This window comes from Drosophila elegans, unplaced genomic scaffold (genome assembly GCF_018152505.1).
Source record: "Drosophila elegans isolate 14027-0461.03 unplaced genomic scaffold, ASM1815250v1 contig_183, whole genome shotgun sequence".
Classification (NCBI taxonomy): Eukaryota; Metazoa; Arthropoda; class Insecta; order Diptera; family Drosophilidae; genus Drosophila; species Drosophila elegans.
The window spans coordinates 10,200,237-10,213,356 of record NW_024545550.1 but is presented as its reverse complement, the minus strand read 5'-3'; the positions used below and the strand labels follow the sequence as shown (position 1 = coordinate 10,213,356).

The 13,120-nt window shown below is 41.8% G+C and overlaps 4 protein-coding genes across 5 annotated transcripts; 2 read left to right on the top strand and 2 right to left on the bottom strand.

Moving 5' to 3' along the window:
* Positions 1–957: 957 nt before the first annotated feature.
* LOC108144670 (cytochrome P450 6a8) lies at positions 958–2,857 on the top strand. Of its 2 annotated transcripts, XR_001774374.2 has the most exons (3): positions 958–2,074; positions 2,131–2,699; positions 2,762–2,857. XR_001774374.2 is itself a non-coding variant. In XM_017269726.2 (2 exons), exons 1-2 carry the CDS (start codon positions 973–975, stop codon positions 2,547–2,549), a joined length of 1,521 nt encoding a protein of 506 aa, XP_017125215.1. In that variant the 5' UTR covers positions 958–972; the 3' UTR covers positions 2,550–2,757. The 2 variants fall into 2 exon arrangements, 1 of the variants encoding a protein (XP_017125215.1); XM_017269726.2 differs by lacking the exon at positions 2,762–2,857 and having other exon boundaries at positions 2,131–2,757.
* Positions 2,858–2,956: 99 nt separating this feature from the next.
* LOC108144671 (probable cytochrome P450 6a21) lies at positions 2,957–4,696 on the top strand. The gene is made up of 2 exons (XM_017269728.2): positions 2,957–4,171; positions 4,234–4,696. Exons 1-2 carry the CDS (start codon positions 3,076–3,078, stop codon positions 4,650–4,652), a joined length of 1,515 nt encoding a protein of 504 aa, XP_017125217.1. The 5' UTR covers positions 2,957–3,075; the 3' UTR covers positions 4,653–4,696.
* Positions 4,697–5,066: 370 nt separating this feature from the next.
* Positions 5,067–7,267, bottom strand: LOC108144801 (probable cytochrome P450 6a20). The gene is made up of 2 exons (XM_017269926.2): positions 6,175–7,267; positions 5,067–6,112 (listed from the first exon to the last, which is right to left on the bottom strand). The coding sequence occupies exons 1-2, from the start codon at positions 7,259–7,261 to the stop codon at positions 5,688–5,690; spliced, it is 1,512 nt and encodes a 503-aa protein (XP_017125415.1). The 5' UTR covers positions 7,262–7,267; the 3' UTR covers positions 5,067–5,687.
* Positions 7,268–10,504: 3,237 nt separating this feature from the next.
* On the bottom strand, positions 10,505–13,037 carry LOC108144468 (probable cytochrome P450 6a19). The gene is made up of 2 exons (XM_017269372.2): positions 11,193–13,037; positions 10,505–11,136 (listed from the first exon to the last, which is right to left on the bottom strand). The coding sequence occupies exons 1-2, from the start codon at positions 12,277–12,279 to the stop codon at positions 10,715–10,717; spliced, it is 1,509 nt and encodes a 502-aa protein (XP_017124861.1). The 5' UTR covers positions 12,280–13,037; the 3' UTR covers positions 10,505–10,714.
* Positions 13,038–13,120: the final 83 nt, after the last annotated feature.

The following is a 13,120-nucleotide window of genomic DNA, read 5'->3' as shown; positions in this document are numbered from 1 at the left end:
GCTTGTGGTAGGTTATGTATTTTAACAAAGCCTAAATGAGATTGAAAACCAAAAAAAAGCTGAAGACAATTCTTTGTCTGACTATTTAATTTTGAAAAAATATATATATTATATTCGATGATAGTCAAGCAACGGTGAGCCAGCAAAGCTGATAACGTGTATGGGGGATGCCTAGAACTGTAGAGGTTCTGAATAACCCATATACTGTTAGCATACAGTCAAAATTGCCTTATTGACATGACAACAGTTTGTGCAGAAATGATGATAGCAAGTTTATACAAGAAAGGAAACAAGCCGAAGTTTTAATACCCTTGTTTTATAGCAACTATATTCTCATTTTTATGCCTTTAGAGCAGTGAGGCTGTGAATATTTTGGGACAAATTATTCGATAACTATTTCTTGAAGAAATTAAAAACAGCGAAGTTATAATTTTTGTTCCAATTTTTCCAATGAGAGCTTTATAATAAAGACGTCCGACTTAAATCTTAGACCTGAAAAAGAAAGTCAACTTTTGGAAAAGTTTGAAGCAGATGGTTTTGAAATTGAAAGACTAGTTTGCGTAGAAACGGAATGACGAACGAAAAACGGACAGATGGACAGGGAATCAAAAATATATTTATTATATATAAGGTCGGAAATGTCTACTTTACTGCATTGGAAACTTGTGACTGAAATTATAATACCCTCTGGAAGTGTATAATAATAAGGAGTTAGTGCTAAACCAAGTTGCACCCAAAACATTTCCACTGAAACCATTATATTTATACATATACTGATCTTACTGACATGTTCTTGCTGTCTCACAGTGGCTGGCATAAAAGTAAACAAAACTGTTGATTAACAATTAACTCTCACTTTCATGTCGCTGGCAGAGACTGCTTCGTCATGCAAAGTTGGTAAAATTCAGCATTTAAAAGCAGTTTGTAGCTCATTTTCCGACTCAGTCATTCCCGAACAGCATCAATAGTAGTATGGCGTTGACATACACTCTTTTCCAAGTGGCGATCGCCTTGCTGGCGATCTTCACTTACTATCTCCACCGGAAATTAACGTTCTTTAAGCGTCGGGGGATTCCCTTCGAGAAACCACATCCGATCAGAGGAAACATGGAGGAATTGCAGAAAACTAAGAACTTCCACCAGATACTCCAAGATCATTACAACAAATTTCGTGAGAGCAAAGCTCCCTTTGTGGGATTTTTCCTTTTCCACAACCCTGCTGCCTTTGTGATAGATCTGGAGCTGGCCAAGAATGTTCTGATTAAGGATTTCTCCAACTTCTCTGACAAGGGATTCTTTTATAACGAGAAAAAAGATCCCATTTCCGCACATCTCTTCAATCTGGATGGACCCCAGTGGCGTTTGCTGAGGAACAAATTATCCTCGACTTTTACATCGGGTAAAATGAAGTTTATGTATCCAACAGTGGTGTCCGTTGCCGATGAATTTATGGCCGTGATGCACGAAAAGGTGGCCCAAAACGCAGTCCTTGAAGTCCGTGATTTGGTGGCCAGGTTCACGGTGGATGTCATCGGAACCTGTGCCTTTGGCATCAAGTGCAACAGTCTGCGCGACGAAAAGGCCGAGTTCCTTCACTTTGGCCGGAGATCTTTGGTGGACAGGCGACATGGTACTCTGCTGAACGGTTTCATGCGCAGCTATCCCAATTTGGCCAGAAAACTGGGCCTGGTTCGAACTGCCCAGCATATTCAGGATTTCTATCGCAGGATAGTCACTGATACAGTGGCGGTGCGAGAAAAGGAGAACATCAAACGGAATGACTTCATGGACATGCTCATCGAAATGAAGAATCAAAAGGAAATTAAACTCGATAATGGCGAAGTGGTCAAGGGACTGACCATTGAGGAGGTCCTTGCCCAAGCCTTTGTCTTTTTCATAGCTGGCTTCGAAACATCCTCCTCCACCATGGGATTTGCTCTCTACGAACTGGCCAGGAATCCGCATATCCAAGATAAGGTTAGGACTGAAGTGGAAGAGGTTCTGGAGAAGCACAATCAAAAGTTTACCTATGAGTGTACTAGGGATTTCAAGTACCTCAACCAGGTTATCAATGGCAAGTAAAGTAAATGAAAACTAAGAAAACTTAGTGACTCCAAAATCTTGTTGTAGAAACTTCACGTCTTTATACCATTGTACCCAATCTGGATCGAAAGGCCCTTAAGCGGTACGTGGTTCCCGGACATCCGAAGTTCGTCATTGAGGCTGGTCAGTCGGTCATCGTACCCTCATGTGCCATTCACCACGATCCTAGTATTTATCCCGAACCCTTCGAGTTCCGGCCCGAGCGATTCTCTCCTGAGGAATCCGCCAATCGTCCTTCAGTTGCTTGGCTGCCTTTTGGAGATGGTCCTCGCAACTGCATTGGCATGCGATTCGGAATGATGCAGGCTCGCATTGGACTTGCTCTACTCATCAAGAACTTTAGGTTCTCCACCTGCTCGAAAACTCCGGATCCTCTGGTCTACGATCCCAACTCTTTTGTGCTCGGTATTAAGGACGGAATCTATCTCAAATTGGAGGTAGTCTAAATACGTGCCTGAGAGCCATTAAATCGGTGCCAAAGCTTATGGAAGATAACAGATAGATAGTTTTTAATTTGTAGACTACCTCCCATTGAATCATGTTGAGGCAGGTTTAAGCCAATCTGGTTGCTCCCTTTATTAATAGGCATTCTTAAGGTATAAGTGGATTGTTTAACTCAATGAACATTTTATCAATTACAAGTTTTTCTACGTTCAAGATCTGTTTAACAGGTACTTTGCGGTCGAGACGCAGCCAATGGCAAAACTTATCAACCTGTGTCAAGTCAGATTTCCTACAAACGGCGAAGATAAGTGAAACGATTACGAGTGCTAGCATTCTGTTTGTTGGTCACAATGACTTCATATTTTTGCTCCGTACCATTTAAAAGCGCTGCCAAAGCTTTGGCATGCTCAGTAAGTGACAAACGTTGAACAAGTTAACAAACGATCGGAACAAGTTATTGAAGCTTCTCCGTTAGGGGCAAACTTTGATTAGTTTATAAAAATAACCAAAAAATATTTATCGTGAGTCATGGCCGTGGGAACTTTCCTACTCACGGCACTGCTGGCTCTAGTTGGCTACCTTCTGATGAAATGGCGCCGCACCATGAGGTATTGGCAGGAGTTGGGGATTCCCTGCGAGGAACCCCATGTGTTCATGGGAAACATGCAGGGAGTGCGAACCAAGCGGTCGTTTAGCGAAATCTGGACGAGCTACTACAAAAAGTTTAGCGGCAGCGGACCCTTCGCTGGCTTCTATTGGTTCCGGCGACCGGCTGTTTTCGTCCTGGAAACTTCTCTGGCCAAGCAGATTCTGATCAAAGATTTCAACAAGTTCACGGACCGTGGATTCTTTCACAACACGGAGGACGATCCCTTGTCGGGACAACTCTTCCTATTGGATGGGCATAAGTGGCGGTCCATGAGGAACAAACTATCGCCCACCTTCACATCGGGCAAAATGAAGTATATGTTCCCCACTGTGCTCAAGGTGGGTCACGAGTTCACCGAGGTGTTTGGCCAAGATGTGGCCAAGAATCCAATTATTGAAGTGCGGGAGCTTTTGGCCCGGTTCACCACTGATGTGATTGGCACCTGTGCCTTTGGCATCGAATGCAGCAGTCTGAAGGACCCGGAAGCCGAGTTCCGAGTGATGGGTCGTCGGTCTGTAACCGAGCAGCGATTAGGTCCCATTGGTATCGGATTTGTCAATAGCTTTCCCAATCTGGCACGTCGTTTCCACATGAAGATGACAGCGGAGCCCATTGAAAAGTTCTTCATGCGCATCGTCAGGGAGACGGTGGCTTTCAGAGAGCAGAACCACATCCGTCGAAACGATTTCATGGATCAGTTGATCGATTTGAAAAACAAACCACTAATGACCTCTGAGACCGGCGAGAATGTCAATCTGACCATCGAGGAGATTGCCGCGCAGGCTTTCGTTTTCTTTGCGGCCGGATTTGAAACCTCGTCGACCACGATGGGATTCGCTTTGTATGAGCTGGCCCAAAATCAGGACATCCAGAACCGTGTGCGGGAAGAGATCCTGGAAGTTGGTCAGAAGTATAACGGAGATTTGACCTATGAAAGCCTAAAGGATCTGGTCTACCTCGATCAAGTGATATCTGGTAAATATGGAAAAGGCTATACAGAGTTCCCTTTACTAATTATTTATCCTTGTACCCAACAGAAACGCTTCGCCTATACACTGTACTACCCGTTTTGAATAGAGAATGCCTGGAGGACTTTGTGGTTCCCGAAAATCCCAAGTATGTGATTAAGAAGGGAATGCCCATCCTGATTCCCGCCGGAGCCATGCACCGGGATGAGAGACTCTATCCAAATCCGGACCAGTTCAACCCGGACAACTTCTCCGCCGATCGCGTCAAGGAACGCGATTCCGTGGAGTGGCTGCCATTCGGCGATGGTCCCAGAAACTGCATCGGAATGCGCTTTGGCCAAATGCAGACAAGGCTTGGACTGGCTCTCCTCATCAAGAACTTTAAGTTTTCCGTCTGCGAAAAGACAACGATTCCCATGAAGTACAACAAAGAATTGTTCCTCGTTGCAAGTGAATCAGGCATTAACCTCAAGGTGGAACGAGTGTAATTACTATAAATACGAAATAATCATATAAATGGACTAATAGATAATATAACTTGAGTTTTCATTTGTTTTGTCATTGACAACTTTAGCTGGGGACTAAGCGAATTTAATTGTTTTTTAGTTGGGTTGAACCATGTGAAACGTGGCACAAGGGGTAACACACGTAAATATGATTGTAGCTTTAATCTAAAACATGAAAGAGGCGTGAGTCTAAAACTGAAGAAATAGACGGCTCAACATTTTTAAAAAATATTGTGGTCAACTTAATGTTTTAATATTTACGATGGCTTAAATTAACATATTTGTGGGCCTCAATCTAACACTTTGTTAAAAAGAAATGCCCGAAAGTATACCAAGGCATTTTAGACATTTGTTTACAAGATAACTTTTGTACTTTAATATGCAAAAAAATAAAAGTTTGAATGGTAGCTGATATACCTTTATTTAATTGAAAAACAACAAAGCACTTAAATCTGAGACAGGAGAAAGTGTCAATCTAACCATCGAGTCGCAGTCAGGCTTTTTTATTCTTCTCCGGAGGGTTTGAAACCTCATCGAGACCCATGGTATTTTCTCTATACGAAGTGGAAGCTTAATAAGCCAGCACTATAGATACTTTCCGGTTGTTATTTTATACCGGTTTGATGTCAGCTCTTGTTTACAGATTCCAAATTTAGTTATACAATTAACAAACCAGTCATTAATTAATTCAAATGCTACAATTATTAACAATTGCTACAAGTTTATTTTTTTTTTTTTTACTTTTTCGATTAATTGATCTGGCATGTAAATACATAATAGCGTGAACAGTAACAGTGTTAAATATAAATACGTATTGTCTTTTTCTAAATCCACCAATTCCCATGACAAACATCGTAGCCGTCTGGGGGCGGGGATAAACTTAAAGATAGCTTAATTGCATGTATAAATTAACCTTAGTCTACAGTATCCAATTTACAAGTATTGTACGTTTACTCAGCTTACTGCGTCGTAGCCTCCGGCTGTTCAATGAATATAATTACATTAGAATCATCTGTATTACTTTCCAACCCTGCTGACTTTTAAATGAATTCCGCCCTTTGAGCTCATCAGAAAATCATCGGCTCTGTATTCCAGGGGGACGACAGTCTTGGAGGGGTGCACTTCGAACTTGAAGTTGTGGATGAGGAGAGCCATTCCAACAATGACCTGCATCCGTCCGAATCGAAGGCCAATACAGTTCCGGGGACCTTCGCCGAAAGGCAGGAAAGTGCAGGCGGGTCGCTGTTGCACCTGTTCCACATCGAATCGCTCTGGGATGAACTTCTCCGGCTCCGGATAGAACTCAGGATCATGGTGGATGGCCAAGGTGGGCACCAGGACTCCGGTGCCCTCTTCAATGTAATACTTGGGATTACTATGCTCGTAGCGCTGAGTTGCAACGCGTATCAAATGGCCCACTACCGGACGTTTTCTCATCGCCTCTGCAAAGTAAATTAAATCCATTTTAGCTGAGAAACGCCACACAATTAATTGAATTACTCACCATCAATGACCTTATCCAGATATGTCATCTCCCGCATGCTGTCGTAGTCCAGCTTTCCGTTATGTTTCTCCAGCACACTATCAATTTCTTTCCTTAACTTATCCTGGACATCCTGATTGATGGCCAATTCATACAGAGCAAAACCCATGGTTGTAGAGCTCGTTTCAAAACCAGCAAGGAAAAATATAAAAGCCTGGGCCGCAATTTCATTAAAGGTTAGGCCATTTTGATGATCGCCATTATCGTATTTCAACTTCATTTCGATTAGCATGTCCATGAAATCGTTTCGTTTCACATTGTTCTTAACGCGATAGTTCACAGTATCCTTAATGATGTTCATATAGAAGTCCTCCACTTTCTGGACACTCTGTTTCATACGCAATTTTTCCGCAAGTTTCGGGGCCCCAAACAAAAGCAAGTCCATCGATTTTCCATATCGTCGTTTGGTAATAGCATCTTTTCCCATTTGGACAAACTCCGCTTTGGGATCCGACAAACTGTGGCAATCCAAGCCGAAGGCACACGTTCCGATTACATCGGCAGTGAAACGGGCCAAAACATCGGTGATTTCCAGGGAGTCCTTACTTGCAGAAGCCTTTTGATCGATTACCCGAATCAGATCATCTCCCACCTCCAGAATGGTGGGAAACATGGTCTTCATTTTGCCAGAGGTGAATGTGGGTGTCAGTTTCTGGCGCAGGGTCTTCCACTTCTGACCCTCGATATTCACCAAATTGGCGGTCAGCGGATCATCACGCTCATTGTGGAATACTCCACGGTCGTGGAACTTGTCAAAGTCGCGGATTAGTACGGTTTTTGCGAAGTCAATATCGGTCACAATGGCCATCTTTTTGAAATACATGTAAAATCCCACAAATGGACCATCGGTTTTGTTCTTGTAATTGTCGTAGGTTCTCTTAAAAATGTCCGACAATTGCATTGTTTTCATCAGTTCTCTAGTATTGCCGAATGGAATTTTGGGGGCATCGTGGGGAATGCCGCGTCGCTTCCAGTAACTAAAGTTTTGATGCACAAACCACACGGCCAAGGTGAGAACACCGACGAGCAAAACGAGTAGAACGGCCATTTCGTTACAACTGAATAATTCAACCGGGCGATCGCCTCTTTTATAGGCGATCCATACCCAATTCGCCTTTCTCTTAACAGTCACCTTACTCTCTTTGCGTCAGCCAGTAAAGAGCAACAAAGTCAGATTAAGGTCGTTAAATTTCATTTTATCCAGTATAATACCTCTCTCTTAGAACTTTAATAGTAATATGTAAATTAATAATAATAATAGTTTTATTTTTTGTTAACTTTATTTAAGTCGTACACTTCAGTGTACGAGTTTTGTTATCTTTTGTACATTTAGAATTGACAACTACTGAATAACTTTTTTTTTTGGAAAATAATTTCAACTTGATCGCAAAAAATTTCACAATTTCTTTTTTTTACCTGAGGGCAGCATGTTTGCATAACTTAATAAAAACTTAAAATTTTAAAATTACTAGCAACAGATAGTCACTCATTTTAAATTGTTAGTGTATATTTTAAATGTATTCCTGGCTTTTGGTTTCCAATTGCAAATAACACTTTTTTGACAATACTGGTGTTTCAGAAATTGTCGTGACTTTATAGTCGTTTAATTCATATACGTTTTTATATATTTTTAAATTCACATTTAATAAATCTACCAAGAGAATACATGAAAGTATCTTAAAAAGAATTTGAATACATTTTTTGGTTCGATATAAACAAGTTTTCTCTTTCTCCACTCTTAAAATGCATAAAGTGCAAGTCATCGTTATTATTGCCTTTTCTATTTACTTTTGTTTTGAAGCTGTTCGCAAAGCTCCCCTAATAACTGTTCTCTTTTTTACTATTTTTAAACCACGTTCATAGCGTCTTATTTTTCATAGTCGGTGTGGGAATTGGTTTAACTTGCTCTCTTTGTATGTGCAATTTTGTGGTGTTTATTTTTGTCTTGCATATTTGCACATATGTACACATATTACTTATCCAAATCAAACGAAAAAGTATACAATTTTGACAAAATAAATAAATGTGTTAGATAAATAGCTTCAGATTTTCAAGAGATGAAAAATCTTACCCAACTGAGAAAAAATTGAGGTAGGTTCGAATAGTCTGTTTAAATTCTTTTTGAAATCTTAACAAAAATGTTTTGATAAGAGAAATCTCTCGAAAAGAGAAATGCTCAGCTAATTAAGTTTTAAAGAGAGTACAGAAGATACAAAAAAACCAATTAATTTGCTATACAAATCGAATAGAACAAATCTAATAGATAATAATCTATTTCGTTCCCTAGCTTTTCAGCTAGCTTGAGAAGCTTTTTGCGTTCAGTAGGTTTTTGAAGCTGAACTAAACTGCGTTGGCTGCAATTTTCATCGGTTGTTAAATTTTTCCACACCCAGGCTGATGTCATGGGTGTTTTCATTTATCTCTTCACGGCCGTCGTAGTGCTGGTGGGATATCTAGTATTGAAATGGCGTCGTGCCCTGCAGTACTGGCAAAATCTGGGCATTCCCTGCGAGGAGCCCCACATCCTGATGGGAAGTCTGACGGGAGTGCAAACTAGTCGCTCCTTCTGCGATGTCTGGATGGAATACTACAACAAGTTCCGTGGAAGCGGGCCCTTCGCGGGCTTCTATTGGTTCCAAAGACCCGGAATCCTGGTACTGGACACTTCGCTGGCCAAACTCATATTGATCAAGGAGTTCAACAAGTTCACGGATCGCGGATTCTATCACAATACAGAGGACGATCCTTTGTCGGGACAACTGTTCCTGCTGGATGGCCAGAAATGGAAGTCCATGAGGAGCAAGTTGTCATCTACGTTTACGTCGGGAAAAATGAAGTACATGTTTCCCACCGTGGTCAAGGTGGGCCATGAGTTTATCCAAGTGTTTGGACAGACCATGGAAAAGTCCCCTATTGTGGAGGTTAAGGATATCCTAGCCCGGTTTACCACTGATGTGATTGGCACCTGTGCCTTTGGCATCGAATGCAGTAGTCTCAAGGATCCGGAGGCGGAATTCCGGGTGATGGGACGTCGAGCTGTCTTCGAGCAGCGCCATGGACCCATAGGAATTGCCTTTATCAATAGCTTCCAAAACTTGGCCCGCAGACTCCACATGAAAATCACCATTGAGGATGCGGAACACTTTTTCCTGCGCATTGTCAGGGAGACGGTTTCGTTCAGGGAGCAGAACAATATCCGTCGGAATGACTTCATGGATCAGCTTATCGATTTGAAAAACAGTCCCCTGACAAAATCCGAAACTGGCGAAAGTGTTAGTCTAACGATTGAGGAAATGGCCGCCCAAGCGTTTGTGTTTTTCGGAGCTGGCTTTGAAACCTCATCGACCACCATGGGATTTGCCCTGTACGAACTGGCTCAACATCAGGACATTCAGGATCGGGTGAGGAAAGAATGCCAGGAGGTGATCGCCAATTGCAATGGAGAGTTAACCTACGAAAGCATGAAGGATCTGGTGTATCTGGACCAAGTAATATCGGGTGAGTTGTTTGGTTAATTATTCCTTATTTACCATACTTACCTTTTATGTCCTTCAGAAACACTTCGTCTGTACACTGTACTACCTGTTTTAAATAGAGAATGCCTGGAGGACTTTGTGGTTCCCGATAATCCCAAATATGTTATCAAAAAGGGCATGCCCGTCCTGATTCCTGCCGGAGCCATGCACCGGGATGAGAACCTGTATCCCAACCCAAATACCTTTGATCCTGACAACTTCTCCGCCGATCGCGTCAAGGAACGTGATTCCGTGGAGTGGCTTCCCTTTGGCGAAGGTCCCAGAAACTGCATTGGAATGCGCTTTGGCCAAATGCAAGCCCGTGTCGGACTGGCTTTCCTAATCAATGAATTTAAGTTCTCCTTGTGCGACCAGACCACAATCCCCATGGTATACAGCAAAAAAACTTTCCTTATAACGAGTGATACTGGTATTTTCCTGAAAGTTGATCGCATTTAGTTGTTTTCGTGTATAGTCATTGTTTAAATAGTGCATTTGTCAACGACTGGCTGCATTTATTATTGCGACGGAATATGATAACTTGATATATCTATGTGAAGGTGTTTGTATATAACCATTTTCATTTCGTCGCTACAAATTATGACTAACCGCAAGAAAATTATTTTAGATAACTTCTAATCCAATCGTTATCAATACTGATAAGGATAATTTATGTGTGGTATCTTTAAAGTGCTTGTTAATAATTTTATAAGACCAATAATAAATATTAGATTTTTTTTGCTTTTTAAATACATATGTTTTTATTTATTTAGTTCATAGGGGGTGCTATACATTTTCTTTTAAACAAATTTTAAATACAAATATTGGTTTCCAATAATTCTTGAATAGGCATAAAACTCATAACCTCTCATTACAATATATACAATATTTTAATAAAAACAATATTCTAACAAACTTTATAAAACACCTTAAACGCACTTTTTCAAACCACATTCTTTAAAAAAATTAACATTTTAAAATTTTTTTTACACTATCCTGCTGACATTAAGGTTGATGCCGCCTTCGGAGCTCAACAGAAGATTCTTGATTTTGTACTTGACTGGCACTGACGTCTTCGTCGGATGCAATTCAAACTTAAAACGGTGGACGAGCAGGGCCAATCCGACGACGACCTGCATCCGTCCGAATCGAACGCCTATACAATTCCGGGGACCCTCCCCAAAGGGCAGGAAAGAGCATGGTGGCCGCTTTTTCACCTGCTCCACATCGAAGCGCTCTGGGATGAACTTTTCGGGCTCCGGGTAGAACTCAGGATCATGGTGGATGCCCAAAGTGGACACCAGAACTCCCGTTCCCGGCTCAATAAAATATTTTGGACTGCTATGCACATAGGGTTTAGTTGCAATCCGCACCAAATGACCCACAACGGGATATTTTCGCAGGGTTTCTAAGGAAGGATTGTTTCATTAAGTTATCAATAAGTTATATAAGTTATATACCCACCATCGGTGACCTTTTCCAGATACGTCAGCTCTCGCAAGCTGTCGTAGTTTAGTTGCCCATCATGCCTCGCCAGCACAGTGTCCACTTCCAGCCTCAGTTTATCCTGGACATCCTGATTGCTGGCCAGTTCATAGAGGGCAAATCCCATGGTTGTGGAGCTCGTTTCGAAGCCAGCCAGGAAAAATGAATATACTTGGGCAGCCACCTCATTGAAGGTGAGGCCATCTTGCTTATCGCCATTATCGTATTTCAATTTCATATCGATCAGCAAGTCCATAAAGTCGTTCCGAGTTACCTTGTTCTTCACCCTATAATCTATGGTGTCCCTTACAATATTCATGTAGAATGACTGCACCGACGGCAGCAGCATCTCGATGCCCAACTTCACGGCTAAGTTGGGTGCTCCGAAGACGAGGAGGTCCACCAGAAAGCCATGACGACGTTCCCTCAACGCCGTCTCACCCATTTTCACAAATTCCGCCTTGGGATCCCGCAAACTATTGCACTCCAGGCCAAAGGCACAGATGCCAATTACGTCGGCAGTGAAGCGAGCCATCAGATCGGCGACTTCTATGGTCTGTGGAGAGCTCGAGATCTGCTCATCGATCACCTGGATAAGTTCATGAGCCACACCCAAAACGGCTGGGAACATGTTCTTTATTTTAACAGGCGTAAAGGCCGGAGTTAGCTTATGGCGCAGATTTCTCCACTTTTGACCCTCGATAGTGGTTAGATTGTTGGTCAGCGGATCATCCCTTTCGTTGTGATAGACTCCGCGATCGTGGAACTTGTTAAAGTCCGTAACCAGTACGGTTTTCACAAAATCAATGTCGGTGATCACAATATACTTCATTGCATACGCGTAGAAGCCGACAAAAGGTCCGTCCGTCTTGTTCTTGAATTTCAAATAAGTTCGCTTAAGAATGTGGGCCAACGGCCTCGTCCGCCATAATTCGCCGATGTTGCCCAGTGGAATGTTGGGCGGATCATGGGGAATACCTCGGCGCTTCCAGTAGGTGTAGTTTTGGAGCACCCACCAAACAGCGAGGGTAAGAGCACCCACCAGCAAACCAAGCAGAATAGCCATTATAAGAACACTGAAGTGGTGGGCCTAAAACACGTGGCTTCGATCACAAAAAGTAGCTTTGGATTATCCTATCGGCCAGCGCTCTTTGCTAGATCTAAATCACGAAAGTTTAACAGATCACTTCTAAAAAAAAGCTTCAATTGGAAATAACAGAGGCTTAGACTATGTTAATAGGAGCAATAAACCAAATGCAACCGAACGTCAATAAGTTTCAAAATATTCTAAAGTTCAAGTTTCTTTGAACTGGGCTTATAAATGAGGGTACACTAATGCTGCCTTCAGTTCTTTCATTCTAAAATTAACAAAGTAACACATTTAAGAAATAATTAATATTGTATAATGTCGTTTTGAGATCCTCTCCACTCTGAGATTAATTCCATTTTCGGATGAAAGAAGAAGGCTCTTAAGTGAAACCTCTATTTGTTTTTCCGAAATATAGGTTTTCAGAAAGATAGGTCAATCACACATAGTTTTGCATTTATCCACATCGCAATACACTACAGTTCCGTGAACCTTTACCCAAAAAGAACAGGTGATCCGTAAAGCGGTCTGACTTAAATTTTTCCGGTTCTCAAAGTATTTTAGTATCTTAGTGAATGCCCCCCAGAGCTGGGATTACAACTACTATGCCCTTTGGAGTAAAGTACTTGGAAACTTTAGGTAAAAACTTTGACTCGGTCATTTCGTTAGGTGTGCCTAAACGCATGCCTGCAAAGTGTTTCTAATGGGAGAGGTATTGAGTACTTTTTATAGTACCTATTAGCTAGGTTTACACAATAATACTCAATACTCATAACCTTCTTAAGACACAGTAACAGCGTCATTCTCTAAACTAAACTAA

Coding starts and splice junctions, on each gene's coding strand:
- LOC108144670 (XM_017269726.2), top strand. CDS start 973: ATGGCGTTGACATACACTCTTTTCCAAGTGGCGATCGCCTTGCTGGCG. Junction 2,075..2,130: donor CCTCAACCAGGTTATCAATG/GCAAGTAAAGTA, acceptor ATCTTGTTGTAG/AAACTTCACGTCTTTATACC.
- LOC108144671 (XM_017269728.2), top strand. CDS start 3,076: ATGGCCGTGGGAACTTTCCTACTCACGGCACTGCTGGCTCTAGTTGGC. Junction 4,172..4,233: donor CCTCGATCAAGTGATATCTG/GTAAATATGGAA, acceptor TGTACCCAACAG/AAACGCTTCGCCTATACACT.
- LOC108144801 (XM_017269926.2), bottom strand. CDS start 7,261: ATGGCCGTTCTACTCGTTTTGCTCGTCGGTGTTCTCACCTTGGCCGTG. Junction 6,113..6,174: donor TCTGGATAAGGTCATTGATG/GTGAGTAATTCA, acceptor TTTACTTTGCAG/AGGCGATGAGAAAACGTCCG.
- LOC108144468 (XM_017269372.2), bottom strand. CDS start 12,279: ATGGCTATTCTGCTTGGTTTGCTGGTGGGTGCTCTTACCCTCGCTGTT. Junction 11,137..11,192: donor TCTGGAAAAGGTCACCGATG/GTGGGTATATAA, acceptor ATCCTTCCTTAG/AAACCCTGCGAAAATATCCC.